Below are 26,200 nucleotides of genomic sequence, written 5' to 3'. Positions count from 1 at the left end.
AAATCCTTGTAGGTACACATTCTGGCGGTCCCTACATTACCTTCATTTCTAACTCCTCCTCTTGTGACATTAGCAAGAGCTGCAACGATTCTCTGGGCTATGATTTCTTCAAGTTCTGCTGAACTTATTGGAGGGTTTGTTTCTCGTGGTGGTGGTTGCGGTTGTTGTTGTTGTGGTGTTGGTCGTTGGTTAAGGTTTAGCCGAGCGCTACTTCTTCTAGGCATTTTGTTTAGTTCCTATACATTTTAGATCACCAAGTGTTTAGTCTATAAAATATTACTCCCAATTTAAATAGTTCATATGATCTGATCATAATAAAATATAGTTGTACACCTACACCTAGTTGTGATAAGATCTATGCACATATGAACTTTAGTTGGAATATCTGATATAAATCCTTGAGATCAAAAACATTCCGGGTATTTAGGTGTATTCTCATCGCGGGTCTGAGTCTTCATATATGACTCTATATTTATTATTTGTTGTATTCATGCTCTATTAATTATTGTTCGTTACTTCAGGTCTAGCTGATAAGGCACCGGCCAGTCAGGACAGTCGAAGGGCAGGATCATTTTAGCATATAGCCGTTCTGAAATCCAGCAACCCAAATCGACATGTCTATCCTTGTCACCGCTCCCGTAAGTAGTCCTTTAGTAGTATAATTAATAATACTTTATATTTGTAGGCTAAGGGATATATCTAAACCTAACAGAGTAAGCCCTAAACTATAGTCGTGCTTTCCTAAGAAAGTACTAATTCACTATAGTTAATAGCTCTGATACCAATCTGTCACACCCCGGCCGTCGGCGGAAACACCGGGCAGTGTAACGTCATTTCTCGTATCATAGTTATCAACTTCCTGAAAACACATGCATTTAAAAATACGTCAACATAAATTTGGTGAGTCCACAGGTTTTGACTCCATATAAAAATAATATATTTTCCAAGTTCAAAAGTATAGTTTTGAAAGTATCATTTTGACTCTCCAACGTTTAGCATATATATCCTAGGTATAAAAGTTTACTTACCAAATAAGTAGTTTACCTATAAGTCTCATATACTATGTATAAGTGTTTGTAATTCCATACAAACGAAAGTTGCTACGTATAAATCTTATTTCAATTCTATACGAGTAAAACCGCTACGTATAAATCTTATTTCAATTCTATACGAGTAAAATCGCTACGTATAAATCTATTTCAATTCTATACGAGTAAAACCGCTACGTATAAATCTATTTCAATTCTATACGAGTAAGTAGGATAGCTGTAGTGGTCTACTTAATATACAAGTAATATACCTACTAGATTCTTATACTTAGAGTATGAGTCTTTGGGGAACTTATACTTAACATTCATACTTGTATATCGACAAAGTATAATGCTTCTAAAGTTGTGCTACCATGAGTCTGTAGCTGCGACTGTGTGACTTAGTTTTATACCTCTTATTATTATTAAAAGGATCACACATTGCAGTAGTACAAGGATTTCACCTTGTGGTAGTACAAGGATTTCACCTTGCTGTAGTACAAGGATTTCACCTTGCGGTAGTACAAGGATCACACCTTGCGGTAGTACAAGGAATACATATTGCGGTAGTACAAGGATTTCACCTTGCGGTAGTACAAGAATTACACCTTGCGGTAGTACAAGGAGTACATCTTGCGGTAGTACAACATCTATAATTAGAATTAAAACCAGGTTTTATCTTAACATAAAATCAATAATAACAACATATAACGTTCCTAGTTTTATCTTGACATAAAACCAATAATAACAACATATAGCGTTCCTAGTTTTATCTTGACATAAAACCAATAATAACAACGTACATATCAATTAACATATAGAACTTCCGAGTATAACTCTGGAACTATATCGCACACAACATATATATAGAATCCTAAGTATAACTCAAAATCTACATTAGTATACTACTATAACAATAACATACTAACAACTTTACAATAGTTGTATATTTTTAGATACGAAATAACTATATCCCGGTTATTATAACTATCTACGTTGATACTAATATACTATCATATAGACATAATAATAACGCATATACAATATTTAGCATGCGTTTTCCCCCGAAAATATTAGAAAGTGGGGCCGTAAAACTCACCTTAATAGCGTGATTTTATGTAGTCTAAGCAGAAACGGTCAGCGTACGAGGTCGTCGGGGCTCGGGATGTAAGAGGGCTTCAGCAAAGGAGAGAGGAGAAAGAAGTTTAGGTGTAAGAATGGCTGGGGTCGATCTTGCTATTTATAGTAAGATTTTTGGCCCTCACGACGTGAAAAACTCATTGTTCAGGTCGTGAGTTTGGATCTTATCTCTTGGTAGACTTGTCATCCGTCTTTTAGCTTCCGAAGGTGGCAAAATGAGCCCTCACGACGTGAAAAACGCCTTGTTCACGCCGTGAGTTTGGATCTTATCCCCTCGCAGCCTCGTCACACCTTCTAGATCCGAAATATGGCGGTTTGACTCCTCACGTCGTGAGTTTTTATGCTCACGTCGTGAGTTCAGTCAAATTAGGGTTTCTGACAACGACATCTTCGGAAAGCCATAACTTTTGCATACGAACTCCATTTTTGACGTTCTTTATATGCACGCGTAGGTAATTCCGAGTACTACAAATCTCTTTTAGAATTAAATAGCTAATTCTAAGTCTATTTTAAATTCCTCTTATTATAGATATTTATAGTGTTCGGTTTATCATAACTTCTTCACGCGAAGTCAGATTCAGACGTTCTCTACATTTTTGGAATCGTATGGACGTATACTTTTAGTTGTATCATAAAATATGAATGAAAGTTCATATTTATATTAGAATTATCATGAAATACATAGTGAGTTTACTACATTACTAGTTTTAACAAGATCACATTACATGATTCGTATAATCACATGTGATTGTTATTGACCTATTTTTGACGGGTGTTACAGTAAACAATGGTGATTTATGGGTTGTTTTAAAAGTTTAAATTTTTCACGAATTTTATGGATGTTACAAGTTGGTATCAGAGCCTTGGTTTGATTAAATTGGAAGAACACTCGTGTGAATCCAGTCTCAAACTAAGGAAAAAGATTTTTAAACATTTTTTCAAATGGTTTTCAAAATAATCAAGGAGGATGCGATGTGTACGATTAGTCGGAGCCAGTAAGTAGACACCAAAATATCATACTGTTATTTGATATTGTGATATGTTAGAACAGTATGTTTGCGATAGGATAGGGATCTTCAGGATTTTGCATGATAGAATTGCCTGATTATATGATGCCTGATAGCCTAGGGTTCTTCTCTAATGGAATTGACATCATTACTGTAGTTGTTTAGTGTATGCATCATGGTCACGCATAACTAAGATTTTATAGCCAGAGAATGTTTGGTTTGGCCTTATTTCCTATTCTTGTTTGATGAAGGGCTTAGGGTAGGATCAGATATTCGACTGTCTATAGGGTTCAGTTTTATGTATGGCTAGCATACACGAGTACTGCATGGTTGGTGGAAGTTTCATGGATGAGTTGTGTGGGGTCAGCCGGCCAGTTGCGAGATGTTTAGCCTTTCCTCTAGGGAATGGGGATTGAGTGTTTGTTTATGCTAGTGAGTATTGTTAGGGTGTTGTGATGATCCTCTGAGATAAATACGGGTAGGTATGGAAGGTAGTATGGGCCCATACTACTGAAAGCACAGGACCCGTACGCATAACAAGGAAGTCACAATCCCTAGGGCTATGTTGGGAGTTGGTTCCCCTGATATGATATGCGTATTATCTGATATCCTCCTGGTTTATTTTCAGTATGGTGACTACGCGTCGATTTGAGGCTGCATCCAAATCAGGATCAGGAGTTGGCAGTCAGGGTGGGTCAGTTGTGTTGGATGACATAATCAGGGAGATCCTGCAGGAGGAGGTCGTTGCTTGTTTCCGGGCTCAGTTTCCAGAGATGTTTGGGTCTATTAAGACCGCTATGATTCAGTACTTTGATGAGAGTTATGCTGCTTTGTATGAGACTGTTGCTGCTGCTGCCACTGCAGCCGTTACGGCTGCAGAGGTTGGATCAAGTCGGGTTTTTCAGTATCGGGACTTCGACAATACGAAGCCCCCGACCTTCGATGGGGTGCAGGACCCGATCATCGCCATGAGGTGGTTATCTGATGTGGATGGGTGTTTCTTCAATTGTTCTTATCCAGATGACCAGAAGGTCAGGTGCGCTCTGAACCTTCTGATGACCGGAGCGAAGGATTGATGGAGGCTTGCTACTAGTTCATATTCTGCTGAGCAGAGAGATATTATGTCATGGGAGCAGTTCTCGGAGATGTTCCGCTCCCGATATGTGCCGCTGGTGGAGCGTGATAGGTTGGCCCAGGAGTACCTGGATTTGAGGCAAGGGACCGAGACGGTGACGGAGATCACCAAGATGTTCACGGAGAGGGTTATGGTTTGTCCTGAGTTTGCTACATCTGAGTAGGCTCAGATGACCCGTTACTTGAGCATGCTCAAGACGGAGATCAGGCAGATTGTTTCCACCCAGCACTATGGTTATTTACTGGAGATGCAGGAGGCTGCCAGGTGGCGTGAGATTGAGATTGATTTGCAGAAAAAGGAGCAGAGGTTGGCCCCGACACAGTCGCAGCCTATGCCAAAGTGGTTTAAGACCGCTGATGTCACATCTAGGGGCCGGAAGGGCCGCACTTGTAGGAAGTGCGGCAAGGTGCATGAGGGTGCTTGTCGATCGTCTTATGGGTGCCACAATTGTGGCCGGCAGGGCCATATGGCGAGGAATTACCGCCATCAAGCCCCAACACTCAGTTCCAGGATTTGTTATCACTGATATCAGGTTGACCATGTGAAGGCCAATTGTCCCTCGCTTGCTGCTAGGCCGGCACATGCTCCAGCGCCGACTACTTTGAGGATCACCGATGGGAGTCAGGGAAGGGTGGAGCCCCAGAGGGCACGAGGTCGCGCTTTCCAGCTCAGTGTCGAGGAGGCCAGAGCAGCTCCAGATGTTGTGATTGGTATGTTTTTATCCATTATTCTGTTGATTATGTATTTATGTTATGCTTATCGATGTACCTCAGTTAGCTACGTTCCTGGTGAACTCTTTGCCTGCTCTATTATTGTTTAACTCGGGTGTGAGTCAGTCTTTTATGTCTCAATCATTCAGTAGAGAGTTTGATATGCCCATTGGGGAGTTAGAGTGTCCGTTGCGAGTTTCTATTACCAACGAACACGGGGTTTTTACATCATCAGTATATCAGGGTTGTATTATGGAGATCTTCGGGGTGCCTTATCCGATCGATTTGATCCCTATCCCCATAGGGGATGTTTGCGTGATTGTGAGTATGGACTAGCTGAGTCGTTTCGGTGCTATGATAGATTGTGAGGGCCAGCGTGTGGTAGTTCGAACCCCAAGTGAGGGAGAATTGGTTATCTATTGAGAGGCCACCAGGTTGGGTTCAGGGTTTTGTTTTGCAGCCAGAGCTCGGCAGTATATTCAGCATGGGTGTGCAGGTTATTTGGCTTATGTGTTGGATACGCGTGTTAGGGATCAGGTTTCAGTTTCAGAGGTCCCGATTGTTAGGGAGTTTGTCGATGTGTTTTCGAAGGAGTTACCCGGTGTGCCTCCTGAGAGGCAGGTCAAGTTCAGGATTGATCGTGTGCCAGGTGCGGCCCCGATTACCAAGGATTCGTACCGCTTGGCACTGCCTGAGATGCAGGAGTTTTCATCTCAGCTGCAGGAGCTTCTAGGCAAGCAGTTCATCAGACCGAGAAGTTCTCCATGGGGAGCATCGATTGTGTTCGTCAAGAAGAAGGAGGGTTCACACTGGATGTGCATAGATTACCAGGAGTTAAACAAGCTAATGGTGAAGAACCGTTATCCTCTTCCGCAAATTGATGACCTCTTTTATCAGTTGTAGGGTGCATCTTGGTTCTCCAAGATAGATCTGAGGTCTGGGTATCATCAGGTCAGGGTAAGAGAGGAGGACGTGGAGAAGACCGCGTTTCGGACTCATTATGGGCATTACGAGTTCGTGGTGATGCCATTTGGGCTCACCAATGTGCCTATAGTATTTATGGATTTTATGAATCGAGTATGCAGGCTGATGCTCGATCGTTCGGTTATTGTGTTCATCGATGATATCTTGGTATATTCCAAGACTAGAGAGCAACATGAGGAGCATCTTCGTGAGCTTCTGGGGGTTTTGAGGCGGGAACGGCTTAATGTTAAGTTCTCGAAGTGCGAGTTTTGGTTACGAGAGGTTCAATTCCTTGGACACCTCGTTAACCAGGATGGGATATTGGTCGATCCGACCAAGATCGAGGTTGTGATACAGTGGGAGGTTTTGAAATCTCCCTCGGATATATAGGAGTTTCTTGGGATTGGCAGGGTACTATCGGAGATTCATTCAGGATTTCTCCAAGATTGCGGTACCCCTCACTCGTCTAATGAGGAAGGGGGTGGATTTTCAATGGGGCCCTGAGCAGCAGACAGCATTCGAGACCCTTCGGCAGAGATTATGTGAGGCCCCGGTTTTGACCCTCCCAAAGGGAATTGAGGATTTTGTGGTATTCTGTGATGCATCCATCATTGGTTTGGGGGTGGTCCTCATGCAGAGAGGACGGGTGATAGCTTATACTTCGTGAACGGTTGAACCGTGATCGATCAAAAGACTGTTCAAGTATTGTTTAGTTGGGTTATGACTTATGAATTTTACTCTTTTGTTATGTTTAGACTTTTATTGTTTAGTTGGGTTGTGTTTAGACATTTTTTTTATGTTTAGACTTTAATTATTTAGTTGGGTGATAGCTTATACTTCGTGGCAGCTGAAGTCGCATGAGACGCGATATCCCACGCATGATCTGTAGTTGGGGTTAGTGGTTTTTGCCCTCAATATTTGGAGGCATTATCTTTATGTGGTCTGTTATACTATCTACACGGATCACAAGAGTTTGAGGCATATTATGGATCAGCCGAACCTGAACATGAGGCACCGCAAGTGGCTGGATGTAGTTAAGGATTATGACTGCGAGATCCTTTACCATTCGGGTAAAGCGAATGTGGTAGCAGAGGCCTTGAGCCGCAAGGCGGCTGGATCTTCATATGGGGTATCGTGTATGAGGATATCAGTGGATTCCCCGCTTTTGTGATTGATTAAGGAGGCTCAGACCGAGGGTGTTCGGGAATAGAATTGGAAGACAAAGAGGATCAGGGGTGAGATTACCAGATTTGTGTCGGATGGTCGTGGGTTGTTGACCCGATGTGGTCGGGTCTGGGTTCCGATGTCTGGTGGGGTCAGACAGATTGTATTGGAGGAGGGTCATAAGTATCATTTTTCTATCCATCCGTGGGGCCACCAAGATGTATCGGGATCTAAGATTGGGCTATTGGTGGCCATATATGAAGAGGGAGATCGCCTGGTACGGGGAGAGGTGCATGACCTACAGGATGGTCAAGGCTAAGCATCAGAGGCCACATGGCAAGCTACAGCCTCTGGAGGTTCCCATGTGGAAATAGGAGCAGATTTCGATGGATTTCATCTAGGCCTGTCGAAAAAACCCGAAACCCGTTCTACCCACCCGACCCGTTCCAAATTCGGGTAGAATGGGTCGGGTAGAACGGGTAACGGGTATGAACATTCGGGTAATAGGTTAACCCGATAATAATATAGGTCGGGTTTTAGGTATGAATATTTATTTTCGGGTATACCCGAATACCCGAATTCGTTTTTTAAATAATACCAAATATACAATGCAGTCACGTACGCACGCTTCAAAAAAAACAAAACCCTTCGTTTCCTTCTTATGAACGACGGCTCGACAGTCGACGCAAACTCGCAAAGGGAATACGACGTTGAATCTGAAGTCCTGAACCGTCATCGCAATTCTCAGTTTCTCACTATCGCACAGCATCGCAATTCTCAGTTTCTCGGTTTACCCTTAACCCTCATCGACTCCTCCATCTGATCATGCTTCGGTTTCTTCCCTCTACATCTGATCAAGCTGAAAAGTCCCACTCTCCTTGAACGGTTGAACCGTGATCGATCAAAAGACTGTTCAAGTATTGTTTAGTTGGGTTATGACTTATGAATTTTACTCTTTTGTTATGTTTAGACTTTTATTGTTTAGTTGGGTTGTGTTTAGACATTTTTTTTATGTTTAGACTTTAATTATTGAGACTTTTTTTGTTGTGTTTTAGCCTATTATTCTATGCTAATCATATTCATGGTTTTTTTTTATCAAAGTTTGGAATGGAATTAAAAAAGTACATATCATATTATAATGATTTGCATTGTTATTATATATGTACTTGTTAATTGTATGGAGTATTTTCCTACCCAATTCTTTATTAAACCAACCAACATGTAAAAAAAATTATCAACCCGATAATTACCCGACCCGACCTCAAACCCGAATACCCGAAACCCGAAAACCCGAATTACAATATAGGTCGGGTATCGGGTATTATTTTCTTAAGGAAATACCCGTTCTACCCGAAACCCGAAAATTTTACCCATTCGACACCCCTAATTTCATCACCAAGTTGCCGAAGACAGCAAAGGGTTTTGATGTTATTTGGGTCATCGTGGATCGATTGACCAAGAGTGCCCACTTCCTGGTGGTTCGGGAGAGTTCTTCAGCCGAGAAGTTGGCCGATGTGTATGTTCGCAAGATCGTTGCTCGCCATGGGGTTCTGATCTCCATTGTTTCATACCGTGATGTTCGGTTCACCTCCCATTTTTGGCAGAAGTTCCATGAGGAAATGGGCACGAGGTTGCACTTCAACACAGCTTATCATCCGCAGAACGACAGCAGAGTGAGTGGACGATACAGACCCTTCAGGATATGTTGTGGGCCTGTGTCATCGATTTTGGTGGGAGCTGAGACTAACAACAGTTATCACTCCAGCATTGGTGCTCCGCCTTTTGACCTTTTCATGGGTGGATTTGTCGTACCCCGATTTGCTGGGGCGAGGTTGGTCACAGGGATATGGGGAGAACCAAAGTGGTCCTTTAGAAAACGAAGATGATTCAGCAGATCAGGCAGAGATTGCAGACTGCTCAGAGTCGGCAGAAAAGCTATGCCAACCAGCACCGATCTGAGTTGGAATTCTAGGTCGGCGACATGGTGTTACTGAAGGTCTCACCTTGGAAAGGTGTGATTCGCTTCAGGAAGAGGGGGAAGTTGGGTCCCCAGTATATTGGGTCGTTTCGAGTGATCGCCAGGGTTGGCAAGGTTGTGTACAGATTGGATCTTCTTGAGGAGCCCAGTCAGATTCACAACACTTTCCATGTTTTGCAGCTGCAGAAGTGCATACTGGATGAGGATGCAGCGGTTTCCTTGGATGATATTCAGGTTGATGAGCGCATGAATTGTGTTGAGAGGCCAGTAGCTATTCTGGAGAGGAAAGTAAAGGTTTTGCGTAGCAAGGAAGTACCTTTGGTAAAGGTACGATGGTAGCATCGGAGGGGCTCCGAGTGGACCTGGGAGCTGGAGGCTGAGATGCAGGAGCATTATCCAGATTTGTTCTCTACAGCAAACTTCGAGGACGAAGTCTAGTTCGAGTGGGGGAGATTTGTAACATCCCGAGATTCAGGTACTTCTAAATTCATCCTTATGGTTTCATCATATGACATTTTATTCCCTAAATCCATGAAAATGAGCCTTGAAGCCCTAGTGGCAAGATGGTAATTTTGGGGCAGGAGGAGTACGCTAAGCGTACATGTGGGTACGCTAAGTGTACTAAGGTGCGCCCTAGTACGCTGGGTGTACACATATGTACGTTGGGCGTACTTATGTCCGAAAGAAACCCTAAGTTTTAGGGTTTGTGGGGTATTTAAGCATCTTTACGAATCATTTACCCCCACCTTTTCAGCCTCCAAAGCCTTTGAGTCGTTTTTGGCAAACCCTAGTCCCTTAAGAGTGTATTTGAGCTAAAAGTGTGTTCTTGGTGTGCTTAAAGAAGAAGGAGTTGCATCAAGGAGCTTAGAAGTTGAAGCAAGCTTGTGGATCTTGGATCATTACCTTCTTGGGAAGCTCCAGAAGGTAAAAAGTCTTCACCTTGATGCTTTGTTTTCTTATATCTCATTTCGGTAACTTTATGTTGTTCTTCTTGTCTCAAAAGTCCCATTTCATGCATGTTTGGTATTAAGACGTTCTGAGCTGTCCTTTCAGACCCTAGGAAGGGTCTTAAGCCATAAAAATGAGGTCCATTTAGCTAGTTTGGCTCCATGCATCTTATAGAAGGTCTTACTGGATTAAGACCTTGTGTTAAGGACTTTATGGACGTGTAAAGTAATAAAGTTGGAAACTTTATAACCCTAGTATGCCTCTGGACCTTGGATCTGAAGTATGAGCTTAAGTGCTAAATCCATTAAGCACTTAATGACGAATTTGGACATGCGAGGGTATGCCCCGTGTAGCTTGGTGTACGCCCTGCGTACCCGGACAGCCACCATGATGGTGGTTTCTGCGAAGCTTCATGTACGCTGAGCGTACCTCCGAAGTACGCCCAGCGTACTCGCATGGGTCAGCACATGTTGAGTTAACTTGGTTGGGTTGACTCGGTTGGGTCGACTCAGTGGGTTGATTGACTTTGACCAGTTGACTTTGAGTTTGACCATGTTTGACCAAGTTTGACTTTGAGGGTATGTTGGGATTTTAATGGAAATTGGTCACTTGGTGGATGTAGGCATTAAGTAGAGAGCTGAGATTCAGAGTCGGGCCTTATCAGTTCTATTTAGCTTGTGAGGTGAGTTTTCCTCACTATACTTTCGGGTCGAAGGCACCAAGGCCGACTCATTGGTTTGATAACCTGATATTGTTGGTATGCTGAGTATAGAATAGATATACATGCTAGTTCTGATATGCTAGTCTGGTAGATCTGTTGGACTACTTGTGATACTGTCTATTTATCTGTATATGATATTATATGTTATATGTCGACATATTGTGTGGGTGGGGTTGAGGTTGTATTGATCTGTGCTATAGCCAACAAACCCTGGAGCAAACCAGATATCAGCTGAGGGCCGAGAAGGGCATGCCAGAATCATACTGAGGGCTGATGAGCATTCCAGATACGATCTGAGGGCCGAGAAGGGCATGTAGACTCGTACTGAGGGCTTAGTAGAATTCAGTCAGAGGACTGATCAGGCTATGGAGCAAGCCAGACATAAGCTGTGGGCCCGAGGGGCAAGCTAGACTTATGTTGTGGGCTCAGGGAGCAAGCCAGACATAAGTTGTGGGCCAAGGCAAGCCAGACTTATGATGTGGGCTCAACGGTAACCCAGTATGTTAGCTGTGGACCCATTGCATGTTGTTATTATATATGTGCTATTTGTTTATGTATTGGTATTTTGGGGGAACTCACTAAGTTTTGGGCTTACAGTTTTGGATTATGTTTCAGGTACCTCAGAGGATCGCGGGAAGGCGAATGCGTGATCGTGCATCTCCTCGAGTTTTGTTTTATGATTTTGGAAAATCTCTGATATTAAACCTGTTTTGAAAATTATTTGTAAACAATGATGATTTATGAGTTGTTTTAAAAGTTTAAATTTTTCACAAATTTTATGGATGTAACATGGTGGGTGTAGACTAAGGTGGTATTCGAGATGTTTAAGAACACCACCCATTCATTCTGGTATGGGTGGTCCGAAGGGATGCTCAGATGCCACTATGCACCCTTACGCCTAGTTCCCGAGTTTAAGAAAAGAAAAGAAAAGAAGAGAAAAGAAAGTCAAGAGAGAAAAGAAGAGAACGGAAAGGAAAAGAAAATTTTATTTTGTGTTCCCGAGTTGGAGAGAAGTGGAAGGAAAATTAATTATTTTGTTCTTTCTTTCTTTCCAAATCCTTCCAAATTGGAAGGAAAGTTAGAATGGAAAGTGATCATTCCATTTCCTTTCACTTTCTTCCTTTAATGAAACTCGGGAACACCAATTTATTTTATTTTCTTCCTATTTCCATTCATTTCCTTTCTTTTCTCTCGTTAAGTTGAACTCGGGAACGGGGTGTTAATAAAACTTAGGAATACCAATTTCTTTTACTTTCCTCTCATTTTCACCCATTTCATTTATTTTCACTCGTTAAGTTGAATTCGGAAACGGGATGTTATAGTTTCTTTCGAAATGGTAGCAAATTTTTGTAATATCATTACCCTTTCTTGAATATAATTATATATGTAGACTATGTAACCTGATTTCTTCGATTATTTGCATTAGGAATATTTAATTAATCAAAATATTTAAAAAAAAATGATTTTAATATATAATAAAATAACATGAGTCTTTTTTTAATATTGGAAGATAATTAGTTGTTTTTTGTGAAGATCGACCTTTAGAATAAACATAATGTTGTATATCTTACAATTCATTTATTCAATTGACTGGTCCTTTTAATTGATAGGTCAAGGGTCAACCATCATGTTGCTTTGACTAAATTATGTTAATACCCTCTTCAAAGTAATTTCAAGGCAGCCACGCATCTTTTTCCACCCACTTCTTTTATTTGTCTCCATTTTGAAGATATTATTTCTACTCTGTTCAAATTTATTGTTTTATACTTGTGTTAGTGTGGGAAACAAATTATTATTGTTGTTAAAAAAAATATTATTGGTAAGCCGGGAGTTTTGTGCTTATAAAATACCATTATTTCAAGGTATCCTGTGAAAATAAAAATTAAAACAAAATTAAAAATAAATAATTAGTTACAAGTTTATGGTATCTTTTTTAGGACCATGGTGTTTTATAGAAAGAAAAAAACATATAGTTCTTTACTCATTTATAACATTAAATGTTTATATATCAAATAAATCTTAACTGAGATTCTACTTTGTGGCGTAGGCAAATCATTTGCATTTTGGATGATGATAAATTTATATTAGCAGTAAATGATAAATTTAATGAAACTCGAGAACACCAATTTAATTTATAAGAAATCGAATTGTGCTCATTTTTGTCGGAAAGAAATACCGATAAGTTGATCGAGCCCATTTTAGCATTTCTCGTACCCATGTACGTTTTTTGCGATCTATTTCATGAATTCTCAAGTACCATCCGTAATATTCATTGTTATTTTTGTAATTTGTTTGGTTTGTGCCTACATTTTGGAAATGACTTATTTATATTAGCCTTTTTTTTGTCTATTTCTCTTGTAAATATATGGTGATGAATCATTTAATTAAGATATTCGAAGTTTACAAAATACTTGAAATATAGTTTTTTAAGTTTTGTTAAAAGCAAGATACGTGATGATAATGACATTTTATGAAATTAATAAGAAAAAATAGTATAAAACCTAAAAAAGAAAAAAAAATGGTGTTTAAGTTCACACATTAACAACCATCATGTTAAAAAAAACGTTAAATTTACCTAATATGTATTTTAATAATTTTCATATAAAAATTGATCTTTTAGGTTCACACGTTAACAACCAACTTATATCACGTGGTTGGTTTCCCGCAAAATTCCTCAACTATACCAATTACAATTCCAATTACATCAAAATAAGGTAATTCTCTTATTTAAAAAATTAATTTATTTTTTAAGAACACTTTTACATCTATCATATAAGACAATAAAATATATTTTATACGAAAAACATTACTCATAACTAATCACCTTTGATAAAAGTCATCCAACATTTACAAAAATACTAATGTTGCATGCAATTTATACCGATACCGGTGATGTTATCTTTATAATATTATTTGCACATTTACCGTTTTAAACCGGTTTCGATTTTTTAAAGCCGATTATCTTTAGATCGATTTCGGTTATTATCTATTAGATCTGTTTTGGTTATTATCTGTTCGGATTTTTTAGATTTTTAGAACTGAAATTACGTTAAATAAAAGGTTTTTTGGTTAAAAATAATCAGTTTGTTTAGGTTTTTTAACCGAGAAAAAAAAACGGTTCTCAATTTTTTATAAAAAACGGTTCTAATCTAATGGTTCGGTTATTTCAAAACCAGTTCCTGATTTTTTTTTCCGAGTTTGAAATGTGCACCCTATATGATACAAGTAAACCACCGGTTAAAACTTAAAAGAGTCGAAGACATGGACAATAACTATGAGGAAGTATGGCCCAGCTGGGTCTCTAAGGCCAGGAAAATGCTCAGGCACCCACAAAGCTGGTTCTACTTTTTGTCATAAATTTCAAATTTGTTGGCCCATGTGGTTCATTCCATCCTGCCTCCTAGTCACTGCCGGTCTTTATCATTTTCAATACGGCCGACTTTTATAAATACGAATTTAAAAAAATAAATAAGATTAAAATTAGTACTCCAAAAGTCCAAGTATTGTATTAGAGATTAGAACAAATCCAACATTTAGGCTATGGGGTGTGATTACTAAATATTCACTAGAAAAGTGATTGTCATCTATGCGTCACATCACCTCCACTAAATGTTCATTAGCCCTTGGAAATGGTTATAACTTCACATTGTTTATCTTTCTTTTTTATATATATTTAGATTAAAATAAATAAAAAGTCATAATTAATAAACATAATTAAATATTTCACATTACATAAAAACACATTACAAACTTAAATTACTAAAAAAAACATAAAAGCATAAAATTTCAAATTTGACAGTGGTGGTGATGGCGGCCGGCGGTGCTGATGGTAGGTCGGTAATTGTGGTAGTGGTGTTGGGTGGGTGGGTGTGTTTGTGGGGATGGGGGTGGGTGTGTGTTTGTGTGTGTAGGTGGGGGGAAGGGTGGGTGTGTGTGTTTGTGGGGGTGGGGGTAGGGTGGGTATTTATGTGTGTTTGTGTGTGTGTGTGTGTATGTGTGTGTGTGTGTTTGTGAGGGTGAGGGTAGGTGTGGGTCTGTGTGTGTGTTTGTGGGGGGTGGGTATGTGTATGTGGGTTTATGGGTGGGTGGGTGTGTTTGGTGGGGTGGGGGGAGGGGGGCTTGGGTAGGTAGGGGTGTGGTGGGTTGGGGGTGTTAAGGTAGGGGTAGATAGAGGTGGATGGATTAGGAGTGAGTGTGTGTTTATATTTTGGAAAAAAATTTGGAATTGAAAAAATATGGAAAACAATGAGTATCTGTTCTTCAAAAATTTCCAACTTCTTTGTAATTTTAGAAAACGGAAAATTTTAGAAAACGGAAAATTTTAGAAAAAAAAAAGACAAACTAAACGCGTTTTCGAAATTCTCATTTGTTTGGAAAAAATTTCCGGAAAACGACCCATTTTTCCGCAACTAAACACAACCTTAGGGTGCGTTTGGTTGTGGACAACTGTTTTTATTTTCCAAGAAAATGTTTTCAGAAAATAGAGTTGAGTTTTCATTTTCAGATTTCAATGAAAATTTTAGAAAACGCGTTTGGTTGAAACCGGTGGAGTTTTCATTTTCCATCATAAAATTTTAGAAAATTTTGGAAAACTGTTTATTCACTTTTCTAATTTACATACAATTTGAAAAACATAAGGGTGCGTTTGGTTGCGGAAAATTGTTTTCATTTATAAGAAAATGTTTTCAGAAAATAGAGTTGAGTTTTCATTTTCAATTTTCAATGAAAATTCTAGAAAACGCGTTTGGTTGAAACTGAGGGAGTTTTTATTTTCCATCTTAGAAATTTGGAAAACTTTGGAAAACTGTAAAAATCACTTTTCTAATTTACATACAATTTGGAAAACTGAAAATTTTAATTTTCTTGGAAAATTTTGGAAAATTGAACGAACCAAACGCGTTTTCAAAATTTTCATTTTTCTTGGAAAATTTTCCTAGAAAACTAGAAAATTTTCACAACCAAACGCACCCTAAATTTTTCGTTTTCTTGGAAAATTTTGGAAAACTCAACGAACCAAACGCTTTTCGAAATTTCCCTTTACCTTGGAAAATTTTTCTGGAAAACTGGAAAATTTTCCACAACCAAACGCACCTTTAGAGTTTTGTCAAATTTTTCCGCAAGTACATCTTCATTACTCGCTTTTCCACTTGAAGACGTCGCCTTTTTCCCCTTGCCCCTTCCCAGTGATCGACGAAGTTGGACTTCCAGTGGACCCTCCCCTTCGGTGTCGTCGAAGTCTTCATTGAGGTCGACACCAAAACCCACATCCGACTCGGAAGTTCTTGGCCTTTTGTTGGAGTCGGTGGTTGATTCCGAATGTGAAGTCTCCGGGTTAAGGACCCATTTTGGACCCTTACGACAAATTTCGCACGTTTTTTGGTGGTCGAACGTTTTACCGTTGTTGGTAACCTTGTATAGTTGGTAAGCGGTTGATAAAATATTGAAATCGTTGCTACCATTTTTATGCATATTTTTCAAATTTTCAAATATGTCGTTAAACTTGGTGCAAGCCGCTCGTAGTTCACACCATTTCCATTGACCGCATCGTGCGTTCGACCCGTTTGCCTTCCCAAAAGCAAGTGAAACTGATCTAAAACACGAAGCCAAAAATTGTTTCCCGTTTGTGCGTTGTCCGTCCTCGAGTCACACGATATAAAAATCCAAGTTTAGCTAAAGCTTCCTCCTCATCTTCGTTCCAAGTCGATCCTCTTTTTTGTAGTTTTTCCTTTTGGTTGTCTTCTTCTAGATGATTGTGTTTCTTCGACTCGTTCGTCGTCGTCATTGTCCAGGTTTATAAGTGGGATTTGAGATAAGGGGACTTGAGATGGTTGTGTTTCTTCGACCCGTTCGTCGTCGTCGTTGTCCAGGTTTATAGGTGGGGATTGAGATAAGGGGACTTAAGACGGTTGTTTTTGGAATTGTTGAGATGGTTGTGTTTGGAATTGTTGAGGTTGAAATTATGGAAAAGCTTGGAACTGGGGTTGATTGAATTGTTGTGGTCTTTGTTGTTGGAAGTAGTTTGGTTGATATGAAATGTTGGTAAATAGAGGTTGTTGTTAGATTTGGGATGTTAACATTTGCATGTAACCTTAATATTGATCATTTTGAGTGTTTGGGGTTGTTGGGGTGTTTGAAGTGATTGGGGTATTTTGATTTTGATCCATACTTTGAGAAAAAAAAATAAGAGAATAGAAGTATATTTGAATGGTTTTGTGGTGTGAAATGGTATAAAAAGTGTTGGTATTTATATGGTTTAGTTTAAAAGTTAAAAAGATAGAATTTTTTTTTAATTTGTTTAACGGGTCAAAAAGTGACCGTTTGCCAAAATCGATTGTTATTGGTCGTAAGGACGCATAACTCGTTCCAATCCACACCACATTTAGTGGCTAGGGGGACGGTGTTCACGCGTGAACATCCCTACCACCTCACCCTTTACGCGTAAAAACATATGTCATACCCGTTGGCCTTATACTTAAACTGTTTTAAGATTGAGCCAAAAATCAAGTGGTTTCCAATAATAGCCATCATTTTCGCTAGTTTTTATGAGGAATAGTTGTTGACTTGTTGAGACTTTTTAACACCTTTTTCTTGAGTTTATTTAGGGAGTGGAATGGAAAATAAGGAAAGTAATTTAGAATGGAAATATGTTTTTTTAAAGAGATGGAAAGGGGATGGAATGGAAGGGTAAGAGAAACATTATGTGTGTCTTTTTTTACCAGTCCACTATGTTGCTTTATTAAAAAATGCATCAAAAATCCAATTTTAGAAAGTTGACTCTTTTTTCCCTGAGATCCGTTTAATGACAGGTTTTGTAGTTTTATGACAGTTTGTAACTGTATTGATAGTTTTCAGACAAGAAAGATATAATCCGTTTTTTGGTCATTTTTCTGATACATCTTGAAGAACATTTTCACATACATTCTCAGATTTCATTCTCTGAAATTCATCCAATTGAGTGTTCGATCTGTACCATCGAAATACTTCAATTTGATAGTGAATCACGACTTTCAGAGAATCCAAGCAATCTATTCATCCCCTATTTTCTAACATAAACTACCTCTTGTGATGTCACATGTAAGGAATTTTTCCCTAGAAATCTCTATGAGGACTGAGTTTGCCTTGTAAATGAGCTCGAACCCGAGGTGTTGGCTGAAATATTGCGAGTAAGTTTCCGCTTAATTCATTTTCCGTTTCCAAAAAAATAAATATTGTACGGTAAAGTAATTGAAAGTAAATGAATAAGTAATGATATATGTATTGACGAAGTGTTGTATTATGGTCTAGACCGAATAAACGGTCTAATGAAACTAACTTAATGTTCGACAACCAGCTTTTAACTTTTAAGAAAAAGTTCGAATTAATTTAAAAAAAAAAAAAAAAAAAAAAAAAAGAGAGAGATTCGGGAGTACGAACTTAAATCTTTTATTTTAAACAAAAAAAAATTAATCCAAAAGCTACTTCAAACACTTCCACCCAAATACATTTACCGGCTACTTTTGCCAAACATACCCTAGATAGGTAAATGGTAAACCCTTATATGGAACGCACAAATATGCATCGATTTTAATGTGACAGAAGTTGGTAGGAAAAAGGTAATAAGTAGATGGTTGGCGTCTTAATAATTATACCAAGTTTATTTTAGCTCAACTCATTAAGTCATTCTCTCCATATTAGGTCAAAACGAAACAACCATATATAGTTATCGAGACTAAGGGCTTAACTCATTAAGTCATTTTAAGTAAAAAAGAAACAACCCCATAGTCCTTGATCCCTCTAGAATATATGCACATTCCAAGTATCTAAACTTCAAGTACAATAATCAACACCAAGTATGCAACTAAGTTACTGTTTCAGTATTTCGGGTAAATCATAAAAATACCAATTCCAGCAGTTTTAGATATGGGAATTTACAGAATTAAACAGGTTTCATAGCTAGAAAAGCATGCTAGGAATAATATATATTGATGTACTTAAATGGAAGAGCTGATGGAAAAAAGAAACCTGGGAAGGTTCTCAAGAGCTAATGTGAAAATTGCCCCAAACAAAAAAAGTAAAACAAAAGCCAGCAATACTTTAGCAATGTAATTGGCACCTATAACAGATGGTAATAGTCCTTTTGTTGATTGCATATCATCAAATCCCTGCAAGTAGACATGATGAAATATAGTCAGATATGACTTCCATGAAAAAAATGTAAGATATTGTTATCAGAGACCTATTGAGGTTTCATAAGATTTTGGTATTCTGAAAATACGAACTGATAACAGTAATAATTACACATACCGGTGAAGATGATTCTCGGTTTGATGTTCTTCTGGTTCTTGTTCTAGCTCTTGGACCTCCTTCAAGACCAAGAACACAAAATTATAATGAAGAACACTAGTAAATAAGAAACAATTTAGAAAAACAAAAGGTTTTTGCTATGATATCAATTTGGCATCCACACGAAGTTAGATATACACTTTGACATGTTTCAATCTAAATGTAAACCCTAAAATTTGTATATTCAAACTTGATATTATAGAACGATTTCACAATAGTTATCGTTTTCTGATTATTGATCTGAAAATTTGGTACATATGTTTCGACTGAACTTAAAAAATATAGAACACGTCTACAAGTCAAACTGATCAAGCAAACTTGTACCTTCGGTTTCAGTAACTGTCCGCAGCTTCCATCCATGGCCGTAAGATACAAGAACTGAATTAGGACCGAAACTGATTGGCTCTTCCTCTTCTTTAACTGCTTCTATATACAATGCCTGCGGCAATCCTTCATCAAGCTTTCTGTTGATCAAATTCAATGCAAATCCGGCCTCCGTACCCGAAGAAAACCTTCTAATCTTGCTTGAACTTCTGCAACTTACCTCCAGATACTGTAAGTAAACGTCGTGATTAAATATTAATAACATGAATAAAGTCAATTCGAACAGTAACAGCCTGAATTATTATTGATATATAAAGAAAATTATCGAGATAGAGAGGCTTACAGATGCTGGAACTGATGGTGAATCTCTGACTTCCGATTTTTCACCATTTTCTGCCATGGGAGAGTTGTGACTTGAGATACCGGAGATTGAATCACAGATAGGGGTTTGGTTGATGTTCATCGAGTAAAAGGTTCGAGTGTTTGACTATTCTAAGGTCAGATATTAGTTAAGAGAAAAATCTGTTTTGGCCCTTCTTCTTTTCGTGTTTTGTCAACATGACCCTTGTATTAACTTTCTACATTATTTTGTGTTAGTGTAAGCGAATTTTAATGGATTCTTGTTAAAGCAAATTTACAAGTTATCTATTAAAATCAAAGGACATTCATGTGTGTCTTACTTGCAAATAAAAATAAATATAATTTTTAAATTATAGTTTTACTTTTTGTTATGATTAAGTAATTTAAAAATTACTTATTTGGTTTTTTTAACTTTGGATCCTTATTTAAAATATCAATGTTTATAAAATAATATAATGTATATTAAAAATTTATGTTGCTACAAATTATCATTATTAATTAACTTTATAACCGTTTATTATTATCAAATTTTTATAGAATACTAAAATTTATGTATGAATTTTTTTTTTTTGTACTTATTTCACAATAGCAAACCAATTTATGTATTATTATAGAGAAGTTTATTAGAAATTTGAAAAATTATGAAGTTTCAAAATAATATGATGTAATGAACTTTATCTCTTTTATAGTATAATAAATAAATAAATTGATAAAAAAATGTGTATAAAATAGTGCAAATAGTAATTTTCTTCCAACCCAGAGAAATGAAATTGAAGTAGGAAATGTAGAGAAAAAGAATTGATTTTGTTGTTTGGTACAACAAAAAATTCACCAGATATAGATCGGTTTTCTTGTTTGGTTGTAGCAAATAATGAAATGGAAATGATTTTTCTTAAAATTTTTATCATTTTCAAACAATTTTCTTTTACAATAATATTATTACCATGCATTGTCATATTAAGTATTTTTATATTTCTCCACTTTTTTTTAGTCCAGTATTTCATTTTAGTTATAGGTTTAAATTAACAAATAAATTACATGTTAGAAAATAACCAACATTGCACTTTAGATTCAAGTTCAAAGAAAATGTTAATTTTTTTAATCAACCCATTTAAATTACATTTTTGTTATACGCTAATGGAGAAAGTATGAAACAACTAAATACAAAAGCTATAAAGTATAAACCACAACCTTCATTTTCATCAAATTTCTTATTCTCTTCACATCGTCCTTTTATAATCGAATAAATTAGAAAGAATCACATAATTCAAATGATAGACTATCAATCACAAACTTTATGGCATACTGCCCCTACGCCTTCCCATTTCCAAGCTAAACACGTTCGTTACAGACAATTAAACAATTTATAAACAAAATCAACTATTTTAATTTTCCACTATTGAAAAATTACCTGAAGCAATGATTCAACACCACATCTAGTTATGTAAGATGAATGAAGAGCATAACCAGTAATCTTGTGATCTCACATGTGGAGCTGCAACTGCTCAAATGTCACAACTATCTAAGGTGAAAAGCATTCTTTTGACTCACCACGAATTAAAGCACTGATTTAAGTGTTCCACAACAAAGTTTCTTTCGAGCATTTTAACAAAAAGTTTGTGTGCTTCGTCTACACTAGTAGTATTGCAATAAAAACTTAGCATTGTCGTGCAAAATTTAAAAAGGTTTACCAATTGGGTTGTTCTGATTTCGAAGGTGGGAGGGTGATTAAAAGCCATAATATAGTTGAATGTATAACAAGTCCCAAGTATCATCACTTTGGTAAGGTTTTTTATATTACCTTTAATCAGAGAAGAAATTACCTTTATCAAAGAAGAAAGTGTCCAAAATCGTCAAAGAGAGAGATGTAATCAGGTAAACGGTGAAATATTAGAGAGGGAAAGACCCCTCCTTTTTTTTCATTTCTCCGCCTTCTTTTTTCATTTTTTTGTGTCCCTCTATTTTTTAATCCTCACAACTTCCCTATAAAATATAGAGAATTAAACGGGTGGAAAAAGAATTGATATTTTTTTCTCATTTTTCTATTCTTGTCCTTAAACAAACAAGAGAAGGTGATTCAATTCCATTGATTTATCTGTTCCAAACACAAAAACTTTATAAATGAAGTTGGCAAGAACCATTCTTATGAGTAGAATGAAGTCATGATTGGTCTTTAACGTAGAAATTGTTTAAGCCATTTTGAGCAATCGAATCATCATTGAATTAGAAATCAACTTTCAAGATTCCTTTGGATTCAATTTTCAAGCACTTCAATGAGTGTTTCAAAACAATGCAATTTCAATTTCAACAGGCTTTATGGCTTAAGCCACAGAGATTGCAGTTTCATATAGGTGATATGCATTCATGATTCATTCAAGCTTGTAGCTTCGTGTTTAATGATGGTTTCCACTTTCTTCAACATCAAACACGATTTGCCCTAAAGGATCAATAAGGCATATAGCCACAAGTTCAGGTAATTTGTCAAGGAATGGGGAACCCACAATTGATTAAAAACATATATCTCCCTCCATTTTCATGTTATATTTCTAAAACGATGACTGATTGATCAAATATCAACCAAACTGTTCTAACAAGCATACTGCAGAGAAGAGATGGGTCAAACTTAAGGTGTACAAAACAAGAAAAACTTTTAAGCAAGATAACAATACAGATAAACATTAATGATCAAGTGTCTAAATGCTTACATATTCCATTAAACTTCAACGAGATTCCCAGTCCTTGATCTTTTTTCCTTTAGGTTTAGCAATAGGAGCATTCATACCCGCCATTTTTGTGTTGTATTTAGCTCTTAGTGTATCATTGTATGTCCACCTGCACAACATCAACAAAAAACATCTGTAAAATTAAGCAAACACAACATGAATAATAAATGCAAAAAGATGTGCATTGCTAAAAAGATAATGAAAACATACGGGTTATTCCAGTCAGTTGTATCTTCATTAACAAGATGAGTCCATTTTGTTCTTCCACTACGACCAAAATGCTTGACTTGCATAACTTTGGGCAAAATAGTCTTATCCATCTTATCCTCTCCAGTTGGAGCACTAAAATCACGGTGGAAAATTCCATCAGCACCAACTGTTGCAGCAGTGTCATCTGGATCATCCTGGAAGAAAGCACCTTTATGATAATATTTCTGCATGAATCTCCATTTCTGTTTAGGTGCAGATGCAGGTTTTGGATTCTTTCTCTCCCATTCTCTTCTTTCTTCTTCAGTCATATTCCTAACTCTTTCAATCTCTTCCCTTTCCTTTGACATTGCATCTCTATCTTCTCTATCTCTTTTGATTCTTGCATACTCACGAGCCTTCCATGCTTCATATTCTTCAGCTTCGTTTAACTCATCGTCTGTTTCTATGTCAGCAATGTTGGCTTCTGCTTCAAGGTTCTTCTGGATTTGTAGGTCTTTACGGATTTCTTCAACAACTATCTGTTTTGTTTCGATTTTTCTTTCTTCTGCTCTTCTCTTCATTAACTCTTCAATTGCTTGTTCTTCTGCTTCGATCTTTTCACGTTCAGCAATGGTGTCACGTTCTGATTTGGGAACAAACACGGGCTTCACCATAGCCATACCCATTTGCTCTTCTTCTGAATCTGTTTCATATTCAGATGACTCCTCTTCTTCCTCTTCCTCTTCTTCTTCTTCTTCAGGAATCATGGCAGCTTCCTCTTGTTCCCTCTGAAGCAACTTTTCCCTGATTCGTCTCCTTCTTTCATCAAGAGCATCTTCATCATCTTCTTCAAATTCTATCCTTTCTTGTCTCCTCTGTTCTTCTTCCTCTGTTGAAATGATCTCAGCTTGTCTGATTCTTCGATGATCTGCTCTTATTTCTTCCTTATTATCGAATCTATTCTCTGCTAAACGACGCAGCCTACGATCATCTCTTTTCATGATATTTGAATCTTCCCTGCTAGGAAAAGCCTTCTCCAAAGCAACTGACCTTGCCATCCGCATATCACCTTCTTCATCGCCATCATCTGCCCACTCAGGAGCTTTTCCAGGCCAATACCTCTTCACTTTTGTTTGCCCGATTTTGCCTCGAAGCTTATCCCTAACCGCTATGACAGTATCACTAACACCCGCCGTTACCGACATCGTTACAGCCAACAAAACCCTAGTTTTTTTTCTGAAACCTGGAACGAAAAATCAAAAGTGAAATGTAGAACAGAATAGGATTATAATCGTATGGCTTCCCACAAAATGTTCTTAAGCTAGAGTTAATGAACGAAATCGACTTAGAGAACTACAAAATTACAATAAGAGCTTACGAATTCAACCGACGGAATCGATTGCCTCGGGTAAATCCCCTAATTTGGTGGCTCCTTTTGAGATCGAGTTTATTTTCAGAAATTATGCGACTCCAATACGGATTCAATTAACAATTTCACACAACGATCTAAAACGAGCCTAAACAATTAATTCAAACATCAAACCCGGTGGTTTAGGGCTAAACCTCTGAAACTACAATTCAATCAACAAAAATTAATACTTACAAATAAAAAATCAAAGATTGTTTTGATGCTAGAAACCTTCAAATCGATCTTCCTTTTTTTTTCTATTCTGTCGTGCGTATGAATCCCCCAAAGAAACTGATGAGTGTGTGGATGTATACCCCCAAAACCGATCCCTCCAAAAGAAAGTTGTGATGAAAGTTTTTTTTTTTTCTAATAGTCACGTGAGTCTTAATCCACATAGTGGGCGGCTATTAAAAAGGACTTGGACTAAAGACATTTTTTGGGGCTGATTTAAAATACAAAAAGTGGGCTACCATTTAATTTATTTGATGACCAGCCCATATAAAGGTTCATTACACTTAGTCCAAATCCAATTTTCATTGTTCATATTTAAGATGAATGAGATCAATGAGTTGGTAGTAAAATTATTGTAGTAAAATTTCAGTTCAATCCGGTCTCATATTCACCCTTCAATTTAGCCACTTGATTAAGACAGCACAATGCTACTAGATTTCCAAAAAAATCTTTAAATCATTTCGTATTATTTATTTATCGTGGATGTTGTTTCGAGACTTCAATCAAGGTCGCAATGTCTTCCATGTGAATTTTCAACTTAGTTCATATTTATTCATTGAACTTTTTTTTCGTGGGTATTTAATGTATGTTCTCCGTGACTTGCATTGCTCTAATCTGTGTTCTTTACTTGTACAAGAGATTAATTTTGATTTTGATTTTATTTGGGTTTCATGATGTGGTTTTTGTTTGATATGAGTTTATTAATTGGGTTTCTATATCGATTTTTTTAGAGAAGCCAACAAGTTGGGTTTTTTGAAATTGGTTTAAGCACACCAACAATAAATGTTTTTTAAAACTAATTAGAGGGTTAAATCCATTGGGTATTTTGTATACCTAAAAGTTAGGTCTATTGTGTTTTGTGTCCATCAATAAGCTTCAAATTACTCTAACTCAATTTTGATCTGATTTCCTAATGATTTATTGTTGGTTAGTCTTAGTTGTCGAATAAGATGAAGGTGTTGATGGTGGAGATGGGGAGCATGATGGTGGTGAAATTGGGAGACATTGGTTATGGAGAGAAAGAGAGGGTTTGTCAGTCGATTTATTATTTTAGAATTATTAACATATAACAACAAATCTAGATAATATCAAAACATAATTAAAATTGCATAATGGTATTTTCAAGTATAGCCGATTTATTATTTTAGAATTATTAAAATATAACAACAAATCTAGATAATATCAAAACATAATTAAAATTGCATAATGGTATTTTCAAGTATACGAGGGACCACATATAACATCTTAAAAATACAGTCCAAAAATTCCATTTTTAAATCATTAGTGAAAGCCATAATTATGAACCATTTCATTCATAAACAAAACTGTTATATCAAATGTTAGGGTGTCAAACCAACAAATAATGGGATAAAATAATATTAATAAAGCTCAAGTCACTGCTATTTCTTATACTAAAGATAGTATAGAGTAAGCAGGGTCGGTCCACAGGAATACAGGACTTCTTATCTTGCCATATTTTCACACATAATACAAATAATATTAAAATGGGGGATAGTGTTTGAACTTGAATTAAACTTCATAAATAAGAAAGATTGATAACAAAACGCAGTAAAAGAAGTACATTTCCGATTCTGACTCTTATACATGTATTATGTTGAAAGATGTAATATGATTATAACTCATGTTCAATCTAGGTTGGTAAGTTAGATATTAATAAACTCTAATATCCAAATTGGCAAAAGTATTTTATTCAAAACAAGCTCTTCAAATAAAACTTCATTTAATTGATTCAATTCAAATAAGTTCTTGCATCAAATCATTAAATGACATTAAGTTTTTGCACTAATTACCAACAATGTTTAACATTCCTCTTAAGCTTGGGAATATA

At 37.1% G+C, this 26,200-nt stretch overlaps 2 protein-coding genes across 4 annotated transcripts; both read right to left on the bottom strand.

Annotated features, from left to right (window-relative positions):
- Nucleotides 1–18,624: 18,624 nt before the first annotated feature.
- On the bottom strand, nucleotides 18,625–19,926 carry LOC145105946 (maltase-glucoamylase, intestinal protein). The gene is made up of 4 exons (XM_079043006.1): nucleotides 19,784–19,926; nucleotides 19,441–19,669; nucleotides 19,078–19,136; nucleotides 18,625–18,935 (listed from the first exon to the last, which is right to left on the bottom strand). Exons 1-4 carry the CDS (start codon nucleotides 19,901–19,903, stop codon nucleotides 18,765–18,767), a joined length of 579 nt encoding a protein of 192 aa, XP_078899132.1. The 5' UTR covers nucleotides 19,904–19,926; the 3' UTR covers nucleotides 18,625–18,764.
- A 2,377-nt stretch (nucleotides 19,927–22,303) lies between these two features.
- On the bottom strand, nucleotides 22,304–24,480 carry LOC145154088 (uncharacterized). Of its 3 annotated transcripts, XM_079075518.1 has the most exons (4): nucleotides 24,316–24,480; nucleotides 24,091–24,229; nucleotides 22,734–23,955; nucleotides 22,304–22,632 (listed from the first exon to the last, which is right to left on the bottom strand). In XM_079075518.1, exons 3-4 carry the CDS (start codon nucleotides 23,915–23,917, stop codon nucleotides 22,521–22,523), a joined length of 1,296 nt encoding a protein of 431 aa, XP_078931644.1. In that variant the 5' UTR covers nucleotides 23,918–23,955; nucleotides 24,091–24,229; nucleotides 24,316–24,480; the 3' UTR covers nucleotides 22,304–22,520. The 3 variants fall into 3 exon arrangements, with proteins under 3 accessions (XP_078931644.1, XP_078931643.1, XP_078931645.1); XM_079075517.1 differs by lacking the exon at nucleotides 24,091–24,229; XM_079075519.1 differs by lacking the exon at nucleotides 24,091–24,229 and having other exon boundaries at nucleotides 24,352–24,479.
- Between the last annotated feature and the right edge of the window lie 1,720 nt (nucleotides 24,481–26,200).

The sequence above is a fragment of the Lactuca virosa genome, chromosome 1 (assembly GCF_052849685.1).
Source record: "Lactuca virosa cultivar CGN04683 chromosome 1, Lactuca_virosa_CGN04683_v6, whole genome shotgun sequence".
Taxonomy (NCBI): domain Eukaryota; kingdom Viridiplantae; phylum Streptophyta; class Magnoliopsida; order Asterales; family Asteraceae; genus Lactuca; species Lactuca virosa.
This window is presented reverse-complemented; position numbering and strand designations above follow the sequence as displayed.